At 37.3% G+C, this 12,649-nt stretch overlaps 1 protein-coding gene across 1 annotated transcript; it reads left to right on the top strand.

Moving 5' to 3' along the window:
- Positions 1-2,619: 2,619 nt before the first annotated feature.
- On the top strand, positions 2,620-4,377 carry LOC129895882 (protein CANDIDATE G-PROTEIN COUPLED RECEPTOR 7-like). Its single transcript, XM_055971663.1, has one exon. It carries the CDS (start codon positions 2,817-2,819, stop codon positions 4,137-4,139), a length of 1,323 nt encoding a protein of 440 aa, XP_055827638.1. The 5' UTR covers positions 2,620-2,816; the 3' UTR covers positions 4,140-4,377.
- Positions 4,378-12,649: the final 8,272 nt, after the last annotated feature.

Raw genomic sequence — 12,649 nt, 5'->3', positions numbered from 1 at the left:
CTTGATAAAAGCAAGTCCACCACAGGTTATGTGTTTACTCTTGCTGGAGGAGCTGTAAGCTGGGTTTCAAAACTGCAGTCTATCGTGGCTACATCTACGACGGAAGCAGAATATGTAGCAGCTACACAAGCTAGCAAAGAGGCAATATGGATGCAAATGTTATTGGAGGAACTCGGGCACAAACAAGAGAAGATTGCTCTATTTTGTGACAGTCAGAGCGCTTTGCATCTTGCAAAGAATCCGGCATTTCATTCAAGGACAAAGCACATACGAGTTCAGTATCACTTTGTTCATGAGAAGGTGGAAGAAGGCAGTGTGGATATTCAGAAAATTCACACTAATGACAACCTGGCAGATATGTTTACGAAGCCGATCAACAGTAACAAGTTCATATGGTGTCAATCTTCTATTGGCCTAGCAGAAACGTAACATTGCAGTAGTTGGGTAGAAAGGATGGTGTGAAAACTTAATTGATTCTCAATTAAATCTTCAAGTGGGAGAATGAAAGTCAAGAATGGCTGCCAATCAAATGAAAGTCAAGAATGGCTGCCAATCAAGAATGGCTGCCAATCTGCAATGAAAAGAATGAAAGTCAAGAATGGCTGCCAATCAAGAATGGCTGCCAATCTGCAATGAAAAGAATGAAAGTCAAGAATGGCTGCAAGCAGAAAAATGTATACGCGTTTTCATCCTCCTATAAATAGAGGGCTTCCTGCCCTCATTTATATCATCCCAGAAAGAGAGAGTAAGAATACAAAGAGAGTTATACACCAAGATAAATATTGTAGTCTTGAGTGTCCTCTTTAGTAGTTGTTCCTTTTACAAGAGAGAAGTGTTAATTGTTGTTTTCTCCTTCTATTTGAGAGCTGTGTACTCCATAAAAATATAGTGAGATCCTTCTACCCCGTGGTTTTTCCCTTCTATCATTTAGAGGGGTTTCCACGTAAAATTCTCGTGTCCAATTTATTTTCAATACTTTCATCATATCAAACTTTAGTTGTGGTGCTTCCTCCCCCCAACAAGGAGTTCCCCTTATCTCGTAGAAATAGTCCTTTTTCACCTCTTTAGGGAGGTTTCTCCGTGCCTCAGTCCATATATCATCTATGTTAATGAATTATTCTTCAATTCAGCATTCTTAAGTATCCGATATCCAAGACACCATGTCTATGTACATTGAGCTTTTAATTTAATCAAGTTAGCATAGGTAACAGCCAGTAATGGAGTAGTTCTCTAAATTTGTACGCTCTCCTCAGAGTAGACAAACTCCTGAACCCTGCTTTATTGGACGTAGGAAGTGACAAGTCTAACCTTGTTTTAATATTTCATCTTGAGGCTATTTCGAAAAGCTTTTCTGTTCGTTACATTTTTTATTGCATTTCTGTAGCTTCTTGTTATCTTTGGACGCTAGTGTTTTCAAAATTTTATCTATACTCTTAACTTAAGCAATGAGATTCGATGTAGAATATGATCAGCTCTTTTATTTGAGAGATCATCACTTGTTCTGTTAAGAGAAACTATGCAGAAGTTTTTCCTCTTCAATTTTGGTTTTCCGTTTTTTGCAGACCTGTTTTGGAAATACTTTTCTTGAGCCGATGGTCTATCAGAAACAACCTCTTTATCAAGGACTATTATTGTACTCTCCTGATCTGATTTGCCATTCCTCTGTCTAAATCTTGTTAGAAATTCTGTGGCGACTCATTCAAGAGGTATATCTATTTAGATATCTGTATTTGCATGAACTGTAATGATTGTCCACAAGCCACTTGTATGATTTTCTTATCTGAAAATAATTCAGTCACTGGAAGTTTGGAACCTGAAATCTGTTCAAATTTTGGAGCAGCTGGAGAAAGTAATTGGACAAAAATTGATTAGGGAAGATGACCCGTGATAAAAATAGCTATGGCTAGGCGGCGAAATCAAACAATGTTGCTCCATCGGATTTCAAAATGTTAAACTGATAATTATGTCGGAATTTAGAAAATAAAAATAAAAAATGAACACGGATTCCACTACTAAATGCTTCATTTCTTCTGTTTACATCTACTTCATTTCACCATACTAGCTTGTAGCAAAGCCTGTTCCTTCTCACGCTCTATATACTCCAATAATACTTATTCACTTTTGATTTTGCACACTTCTTAAGAAATTTCTTAAATAGAAGAATAATTTTATTTGAAATCAGAGGCAAAGATCACCTATTTGATCAAATTAATCAGAATCATCCACATGTGTGTAACAGCTGTATAATTCTAAATATTTCTCAGCCATTGCATAATTATGGCACGTGATAGCCGTTTGGAGTTTGTTACAAGAAAACAAATAGTAAAGTGACAAGTGTAAATACATATTACATTAATCTCCTAGTTTATACATTTTTAGGATAGAATACTATATATTCTTGAGGTGATTGAGAGAAGATACACGGAAAATTTCCCATATTGCTTATGTTTTTCTTCAAAATCTCTTTTACATATTTTTCATTATAATTATAAAGGATATTTTTATAAATAAATATATTTATATAAAAAATAATTAAATAAAATATTATTAATATATTATTTTTATACACATACTTGCGATATGCTGGCCAAGTCTTTAGGGTCGTAATGGGGTCAATTTCCACCCACACTAGACGTTACAAAGTCGAAAGATGGATCTAGAATTTATTGTATTGTAGTCTAACTCGAATACCATAAAGTCCATGCCCATCTTAACTTGCAAGTTCCAGCTCACCTTTCTCCTTCCCCTTTTCATAAAATCTTAAAACCCCAAACTCAATTTCCAAAACATTTTTGTTTAGACTAATCCCCTAAAACATGGCTGCTCTGTACAATTCTTCCCTTTTCTCTATAGCCTTTGTTCTCTTACTTGCCACCGCCGTGGCAGAGATCCGATTCACCCAGATCCGATCCGATTCTCGTTCTACCATACCTTTTGACGAATTCGGCTACACCCATTTCGGCCGTCTCAATCTCACCGTCACCGACATCTCATTCTCCAACCCGAAATCCGGACCCGAACCCGTTCCATCCGAATTGGGTTTCTTCCTTGTCACCCGTGAAGCATGGCAGCACGTTCTTGAACAACTCCAAGATGGTGATATCCGGTGTACTCTCCATTCAGATCTCGTCAAAAGGGTTTTCACTTTCGACCAATTGCAACCCTCTGCTCGTCAATTCACAACTTCCTTCAGTGTATCTGATGCCAATCAATTCACTCTTGTTTTTGCCAATTGCATGCCTAATTTGGTGATTTCTATGAATGTTCACTCGGTTATGTACAATTTCAACCCGAAAAGTGGGCAGCTTGATTTTCTGTCTGCAGGCAAGACTGCTCTTCCAGTGATTTATTATTTGTTTTTCCTAGTCTATGTGTTGATGGGGGCTTTTTGGGTTTTTGCACTTTACAAGAAACGTCTATCTGTTTATGGAATTCATTTCTTTATGCTTGCTGTTGTGATCTTGAAAGCATTGAATTTGCTATGTGAGGCTGAGGATAAATCTTACATTAAGAAAACTGGTACTGCTCATGGGTGGGATGTTTTGTTCTATATATTTAGCTTCTTGAAGGGTATTACTCTCTTCACTCTGATAGTTTTGATTGGAACTGGTTGGTCATTTTTGAAGCCTTACTTGCAAGATAAAGAGAAGAAGGTTTTGATGATTGTTATTCCTTTGCAAGTTGTAGCCAATCTTGCACAGGTTGTGATTGATGAAACTGGTCCCTTTGGTGAAAATTCATACACATGGAAACAGGTTTTCCTGCTTGTTGATATTGTGTGTTGTTGTGCTGTGTTGTTTCCTATTGTGTGGTCGATTAAGAACTTGCGTGAGGCAGCTAAGACTGATGGCAAAGCTGCAGTGAATTTGATGAAGTTAACGTTATTTAGGCAGTACTACGTTATTGTTATATGTTACATATACTTCACAAGAGTTGTGGTTTATGCTCTGGAGACCATTACCTCCTATCGGTATCAGTGGACTAGTGTGGTGGCTGCTGAAGCGGCAACACTTGCCTTCTATGTCTTTACGGGATTTAACTTCAGGCCTAAGGCACACAATCCATATTTTGCGATTGATGATGAGGAGGAAGAAGCTGCTTCTGAGGCACTCAAGCTTGAAGATGAATTTGAATTATAAAAATGTTATTCTTCGCACTATGCGGATACGCTTGAAGAGGCAAAGTTGAAAATACTCAATCTCGGTGAAGGTTCTAACATTTTTGAAATCACTGCCTAGTTGTTTGTTCATTAGTGTGTATATTCAATTAAATAGATATCTGTTGTGCCTTTATCTATAATGTTGCACTATTCTGTTATGCATTGAACTCAGATGTTGATCATCAAGTCATAAAAATGTTATTAGCCTTCTTGTTAAACTTGAGACCAGCTTCATATGGTGACCCTACTAGGGATTAGTCTTCGTTTGCTTTGTATAATTTTGAATAGGCTGCTCTGCAGTATAGTTCACATGGTTAGCTAAATAAAGAGTATGCATGTGGTGTTTTAATACATCGGAGGTCTTTGTGTGTCTATTGCATTTGGATTTACTTAAGGACCAAGAGATGGATGATGGCTGACTAAAAGCCGGTTATGCTGCATTCCGAATGGCCAATGAGTTGGCCACGGATGGTCTCTTGGTTGACACACTGCATGAGGGCTCTGCTTGCTCTTGTCCTTTTGTAGGTTCTCAACCTGGTAAGTATGAGTTTTTTGTAACGTCTTTTACATTTCTCAACGGTCTCCGCTAATGCAGCAGAGTATTTAATGGAGGGTATAATTATAACTTACATTTTTGGCTAAGATCAAGTCTAATAAAATTTGGACTGCAAAAGGTAATGCTATCATCTGACCAACATGGATTGTGGTGCAGTGGTGGGACGGGTCTACCCTTAATCAAAAGTTTTGAATTTGAGCACTGGGTATGGAGAAAATTCTGTTGGGTGTCATTCCCGAATGGGCGCGATTCTAATTTAATTGGGGTTCTAATGTGGGCTCTGGACACTAGCAATGGTATCATCTGTGCAAAAATAAGATCTTTCCAGAATTTTTTAAATCTTAAGTACCCTATAGCTTGGTGGAGTGGAGGTTAGGCATACCAAACCTGTGTGTAGATCACAAAAAAAGTCATGGAAGGGTATATAAACCAAACTTCCATGAAAGTACAAGATGAAAAGTAAAGAGGCACAATTGTAGTGATTGTTATTGCCAAATTAATAGTAGTCCTCCTTAAAAGTATGACGGGATTGTTGAATTTGTCAAATAAGACAGATAATAGCGGATCTGCTCCTCTCCATTCATTGTCTCCATTTTCTCGAGTTCGGATCTTTGGCATAGATTAAAAATGAAAGGTTAAAATTAATTAACCAAACTAAGACTCTAACCATGATTAAATAACTAATAGATAGGCTCTTATCAGTATAAAAACTTTATTGTTGCTCATTTTGCCAAATTTCCGAACTCTCCTTTCTCCTCTTTGTCCAAAACAATATTTGTTGTAAAAGAAATTGACAACTCCAAAACTAATTAGTTAGCAAAAGATAAAGATTAACAAGTACCTGATTATTAAAAATATTGAAGTGTCGTCACCCTCTACTTATAGCTCATTTTAAAGGAAATATGCCTAATGCTCATTAAAAACTATAGAATTTGTTGTTTCTTCGGTTTATACTGATGGACATGAGCCTAGAAAGAATATGTATCCCAAGATGATTAAAATTTAACTTAATTACATAAAAGAATATATCTCATTAGAATAGAATATCTATTTTTATTTAATAAATAATTAGTAAGACAATCTGTAACTTATTATTCTCTTCTTCTTGAGTGGCCTTTTTAAAGAATTGAATAAAAGATTTATTTTCCTTTCCCACTATATGTAAATACATTGTTTTAATTAGTGTTTTGTGAAGTTATTTTATATTAATTTGTCCCAATTAATTTTAATAAAAATTTAATGTGAGTTGAGTGACATGTTGGTGAGTATTAGACAGATAGAAAAATAAATTTAAGGAGGATTTAATTTTAATATATTTAAGCATAAAATTTCTTATGAATATGTTTTTTGTCAAAATTAGAGAAAATTATAATGTGCTTTTATAAGCATTGTAACCGCGATAATCATTCAAATATGACTATTTAAAATTCAGTAACTATTTTTATTTTTTAGAAAGATTAACTATTAAATTGATTATTTGTTATGCATGTTTTAAATGTTTTCGAAATTTATATTTCAAGATAGTTAATATTTTAAATGTTCTCTTGTTTTAATATTTAATTTTGTACTTACATAAATTAAAATATACAAAAACATTAACTTTCTTGATTACTGAAATGAGTAAGAAAACATTTGTTATTATTAGATGACCTCTTTTGTGGATACTACCTTACTCAGATTAAACCACTAACTTATTCTCCTAATATGAAAAGTTTGACTAAAAAAAATTGATCCGGACAAGATCGAAATTATTGACTACATGTATTTCAAGATGATAACATCCAACTTGTATTCGACACATCCTTATTTAATTACATGCCAAAATAGTTACTTTCGACAACTTAGTATTCTCTAATTCAAACTATTCAAAAATTTACAAAATCTGAATTTTTCCTATAAATAGGAGCCAATCCTAGATAAAGAAATTCACAACAACAGTAACATAGTCATTTGACTCCTCCCAATCAAATACATTTCTTCTATCTAACCATGAATAGAAAGAAAGTGAAGTTTGCTTTCGTTAAAAGTAAAATTGACAAGGAAGTCTCATACAAGAAAAGATAGAAAGAGTTCCTCAAAAAAGGCTCATGAACTCAGCAAATTTTGTAATATTGAAATGGCTACGGTCATCTACAGTCCGTGCCACAATGCACTTCTGGTGTTTTCAAATTATGAAGTTGCAATCAATATTTTTACGAAGTTTAGGGATCTTCCAGCATTAGTTCAATCAAAATATATGATGACTAAAAAAGGGTCATCAAACAAAGAATTGAAATAATGGAGGAACAATAGTGTAAATTTCGTCTTTACCTTACGCAATTGTTCCTTTTTATTTTCAATTCTTTGCTTGTTAAACTCTTTTTTTGTTACCATATTTTTTCATTGAACAACGTTTGAAAATACCTAAACTTTGTAAAAAATATTGACTACAGCTTCATAATTTGAAAACATCGTAGGTTCATTGTGGTACAGACAATAGATGACTGTGTAAAGAATTGAAGAGGGGAAGATGCTGAGATATCAAATTTCTGTATATTCATCTTTAGTATGTACATTAGTTTATATAGAATTGTACAATAGCTAAAATGGAGACAAGAAGACATGGGCTATTTTTAATTTTGTGCAAAACTATATTCTACTTACCCATAAATATATGGGCATAAATATATTTAAATTTAAGTGTATTTGTGGCAGATTTTTTATATATATATATATATATATTTATGTGGAGAGGGAGGTTCCACGTGGATGCCCCAAATGTGAGGGCTGAAGAGTTTTAAACTCTTCAGCTTCTTCCTCTTTCCTCATTGTGCTTTGCTGAGTTCTTCAGCTTCCTCATCGTCTGCTTCTTCTCTTCTTTTTCTTTGTCTCTGTAAGCTTCTCCAACATCCCCCCTCAAGTTGGAGGGGAGTGTCAGTGCCTTCAACTTGCGCAGGATCGCTTGATGAGAAACCCCAGAAAGGGGCTTAGTGAAGAGATCGGCGAGCTGTTCTCTAGAAGGAACAAATGAGAGGGTAATCAGGCCAGATTGAACCTGTTGGCGCACAAAATGACAATCGAGCTCAACATGTTTAGTGCGCTCATGGAAGACCGGGTTTCGAGCTATATGGATGGCTGCTTGACTGTCTGAGCGTAGCGGAATCGGAAGAGAAATTGGGGCAGAAAGGTCTTCAAGAAGCCGAACTAACCAAGTAAGTTCAGCAGTAACGCGGCGCATGGACCTGTATTCTGCTTCGGCGGAGGACAAGGAGATCGAGATTTGTTTCTTCGATTTCCAAGAGATTGGGGCTCCTCCGAGGGTGATAAAAAAACCACTGACCGATTTTCGTGAATCTTTACAAGATGCCCAGTCCGCATCGCAAAAGGCCAGTAGAGAAAATGAGGGGTCGGAAGAAAGGAGGATTCCCTGAGCTGGATCTGTATTCAGGTAGCGTAACACGCGCAAGGCAGCCGAGAAATGGGACAAACAGGGTCGTTGCATGTATTGACTCAGAGCAAGAACAGCAAAGCATAGATCTGGGCGAGTGTTGGTCAAAAAATTCAACTTGCCAACCAAGTGACGATAGAGAGTGGGATTATCCAAACGAGGGCTGTCGTCTGCTCGAAACTTGAAGGAGGGATCCAGCGGAGAATGAACTGCAGGCAGATGAGAGACATCAAACTCATGAAGAAGGTCCATGGTAAACTGCCGTTGATTCACAATAAATCCTTGATCTTCTCTCAAAATTTCCATCCCAAGAAAATGGTGAATTTCACCTAGGTTTTTAACTCTGAATTCTGTGTTGAGAAAGCATTTGATAGTTTCGAGTTCATACAGATCATTTCCAGTGAGGAGAATATCGTCGACATATACTGCTAGGATAGAAGTAAGTGTCCCGTTGTGCTTGAAAAAGAGAGAGTAATCGTTTAAAGAGGGAGAATAGCCTTTGAAAGCTAAGGCTCCTGCAAGCCGAGCATACCACTGCCGGGAAGCCTGCTTTAAGCCATATAATGATTTCTTCAGGAGGCAGACATGGTTAGGGCTAGGAGGTGTCAGTCCTGCTGGGAACTTCATAAAAACCTCTTCTTGGAGGTCACCATGCAAGAATGCATTGTTGACATCCAATTGTGAAACAGACCACTTCTTTTTAGCTGCAATGGTCAGGAGGCACCGGATAGTGGTCATCTTCACAACAGGTGAAAATGTTTCTCCATAATCTATACCTTCTCTTTGTATATCCCCCATCACGACTAGTCTGGCCTTGAGTCGTTCAATCCTCCCATCCGAGAGATGCTTTATCTTGTATACCCATTTGCAAGGTAAAGCTCTCTTTCCTTTAGGCAGCAGGACAACATCCCAGGTGTGATTGGTTGCTAAGGCCTGAAGTTCGGAGTTCATGGCCTCTCTCCATGCTGGATGTTGGGAGGCTTGGTTGTAGCAGTTAGGCTCAGTGATATTAGAGAGAGAGTGAATTAGTTTCTGATTATGGGGGGATAAGGAGGAGAAAGCATATCCCTTTGGCTTATGAGAATGATCAAGATAAGGTATCCATGAATCAGTGAATATTACACTATTGCAAATGTAATCTTTTAGGTACCCAGGTTCATGAGACATCCTGCTAGATCTTCTTGGTAGGTCTGTGACAGGAGCAGGGGCAGAAGTATCTGGTGATGTAGGTGGGGATGTCTGCTGAGGAAGTGTGGCTTCTGATTGGGGTCTGTAGGTAGAAGTATGAGGTGGTGGTACTGAGGGTGTAGCTGGATAAAAGGGATCATGATCTGAGGAAGAAGGGTAGTTCAAAAAAATAGGTGTGTGGGAGCTATCAGGTGAATTGAAAGGAAAATGTGACTCATGAAATCTGACATCTCTGGATACAAACACTTTCCTTGTATCAAGAGATAACAATTTATACCCCTTCTGCTGTAAAGGGTATCCCAGTAAAACACAGACAGTAGCCCTTTCATCAAACTTGTTTCTCCCTTGTCCCAAAGTAGAGGCATAACACAAGCATCCAAAATTCCTCAAGTGAGCATAGGTAGGTTCTTGTCTAAGAAGTACTGCATAGGGTGTTTGTCCCTTTAGAACACTAGATGGGAGTCTATTAATGATATGAGTAGCAGTTAAAACAGACTCTCCCCAGTAAGTCATAGGCAATTTTGACTGAAACATCAATCCTCTTGCAATTTCTAAGAGGTGTCTATGTTTTCTCTCAACAGTTCCATTTTGTTGAGGTGTAGCAACACAGGACAACTGATGTAAAATTCCTTGAGAAGCAAGAAATGCTGATTCCTGTGTCCCTTTCCCTAATTCTAAAGCATTGTCAGATCTGATTGTCTTAACTCTGACATTGAATTGTCTTTCTACCATGGATAGGAAACTTTTCAGTACAGAGAAGGCATTGCTTTTGGTGCTTAGCAAGAATGTCCATGTCCCTCTACTGTAGTCATCTACTATGGTGAGGAAGAACCTGAAACCATTGTAAGTACTACACTTGTAGGGTCCCCAAGTGTCTATATGAATGAGATCAAAGATATGTGTGGATTTTATGTTGCTAGTAGGAAAGGGTTGTCTAGTTTGCCTAGCTCTAGGGCATATGTCACAAACAAAATCAGAGGTGGATTCACATGGAAGGAAACTTAAATGCTTCATTTCTGAAAATGGAAGATGTCCCAACCTTACATGCCAAAGTTTCACACTAGGGGTAGCATTAACATGTACTGAATTAAAAACTGAAAATGATTGTGGGATGGGATCTGAAGATACATCATTTGAATTGAAACTATTTCTAGACTTGTCAGTGTTGGAATCCAATAAATAGAGTCCTTCTCTAACTTCACCAAAAGCTTGAGGACTCCTCACTGAAAGGTCCTGCAAGAAACATCCAGTAGCAGTGAATAGGACATTACACTGAAACTGAACACAGAACTTGTGAATTGAAAGTAGATTATACTTAAAATCTGGTACAAGCAGTACATCAGTTATGACTTGCCCTGGCAAGATGGAGATGCTCCCTATATGGGTCACACTTACCTTGAAAGAATTGGGTAAATTAATGTTCAAAGGCATAGGCAGAGGTTTTAGAAATAAGAAGGAATTGGGATCAAAACACATGTGTTCTGAGGCTCCTGAATCAATTATCCAAGTATTCTGCTTAAGCTTAGTGGGTACAGAATTTGAGTATTTAAAAATGGTACCAGCCACTGCATTTGCATTGATTCCTGTTTCTGCCAGCTTAGTCTGTTTGTACATTTGTATCATCTCTGCAATCTGCTTTTTGCTAAACTGTTCTTCAAAATTTTTATCACTGATTCCAGGATCTGTCCTCCCAGTGCCTTCATCTGCTTGCTGATTCAAGGTTGCATTTGCTTTAATCTGATGCTGATAGTTTCTGGAGTTGGTGAACTCAAAATCTGCAGGAAATCCATGCAGCCTGTAGCAATCATCATGTATATGTCCTGTTTTCCCACAATAGGTGCATGACAGGTTTGGATCATATTTCTTCTTACCCTTAAACCTGCTCTGTGACTTATCATGTCTCTGGTTCTGAGCTGGGTTGGTATACCTCTGGTTCTGGTATGTGTTTGTTCCCTTCATTGTTTGGTGTTTGAATCTCTGTGTATTTCTTCCCTGTCCATTGGCCATGAATGCTGCAAACTCAGCAATTAGTTTGTTCTCTTGTTGTTTTGCTTGACTTGCTGCCAGAAATGATCCGGAATCAGAGATGCAGTTTGTGTTTGCATACACTTCCCTTTGATTCTCATCCTGCAAAAGTAATGAATATGCAACATCCATTCCAGGTAAGGGATTCATCATAAGTATATTTCCCCTTGCCTGAGCATATACATCATTTAGTCCCATTAGGAATTGGATTAACCTTTGATCTTCTAGTGATTTTGTCAACTTTGCTTTTCCATCACAAGTGCATATACATGAGCAGCAAGCAATTACATTTATCCCATCCAATTCATCCCATAATCTCTTAAGTTTGGTGAAGTAACCTGCAATGTCACTATTCCCTTGTATTAGACTCGTTAATTCCTTTTGCAGGTGGTAGATTTTGGCACCATTTGATTTGCCAAACCTCTGCTCCAGGCTGTCCCAAAGTTCCTTAGCAGTTTTGGAACTCATCACACTATCTGCAATATCCTTAGAGAGTACATTTGATATCCAACATATGATCATGTCATTAACACAACTCCATTGTTCAAAGTCTGCAGATTCCAGTTCTGGAGCCTTGCAGGTTCCATTGATGAAACCAAGTTTCTTCTTGGCTGATAGGGATAAAAGGATGGATCTCCTCCAACCTGAATAACCTCTTCCATCGAAGACATTGTTGACCAGAGTCATACCAGGTGAGTCTGAATTGTTTAGATGGTAAGGGTGGTTGCTTTCATACATGGTTCCTTTCTCACCATTTCCCGACTTAATTTGAGTTGTTTCAGGCATTTTGTTTCAATAGGGATTCTGAAGATAATGATGATGCAGATTTTGAAGATGATGATACAGATTTTGAAGATGGTGATGATGGGTTTTATACGGATCTGGATTGAGTTCAGATAAGCTCTGATACCATGTAAAGAATTGAAGAGGGGAAGATGCTGAGATATCAAATTTCTGTATATTCATCTTTAGTATGTACATTAGTTTATATAGAATTGTACAATAGCTAAAATGGAGACAAGAAGACATGGGCTATTTTTAATTTTGTGCAAAACTATATTCTACTTACCCATAAATATATGGGCATAAATATATTTAAATTTAAGTGTATTTGTGGCAGATTTTATATATATATATATATATATATATATATATATATATATATTTATGTGGAGAGGGAGGTTCCACGTGGATGCCCCAAATGTGAGGGCTGAAGAGTTTTAAACTCTTCAGCTTCTTCCTCTTTCCTCATTGTGCTTTGCTGAGTTCTTCAGCTTCCTCATCGTCTGCTTCT

Source organism: Solanum dulcamara, chromosome 7 (genome assembly GCF_947179165.1).
Source record: "Solanum dulcamara chromosome 7, daSolDulc1.2, whole genome shotgun sequence".
Classification (NCBI taxonomy): domain Eukaryota; kingdom Viridiplantae; phylum Streptophyta; class Magnoliopsida; order Solanales; family Solanaceae; genus Solanum; species Solanum dulcamara.
This window is presented reverse-complemented; position numbering and strand designations above follow the sequence as displayed.

What these genes read in the sequence shown, in the direction of transcription:
- LOC129895882 (XM_055971663.1), top strand. Translation starts at nt 2,817, where the DNA reads ATGGCTGCTCTGTACAATTCTTCCCTTTTCTCTATAGCCTTTGTTCTC.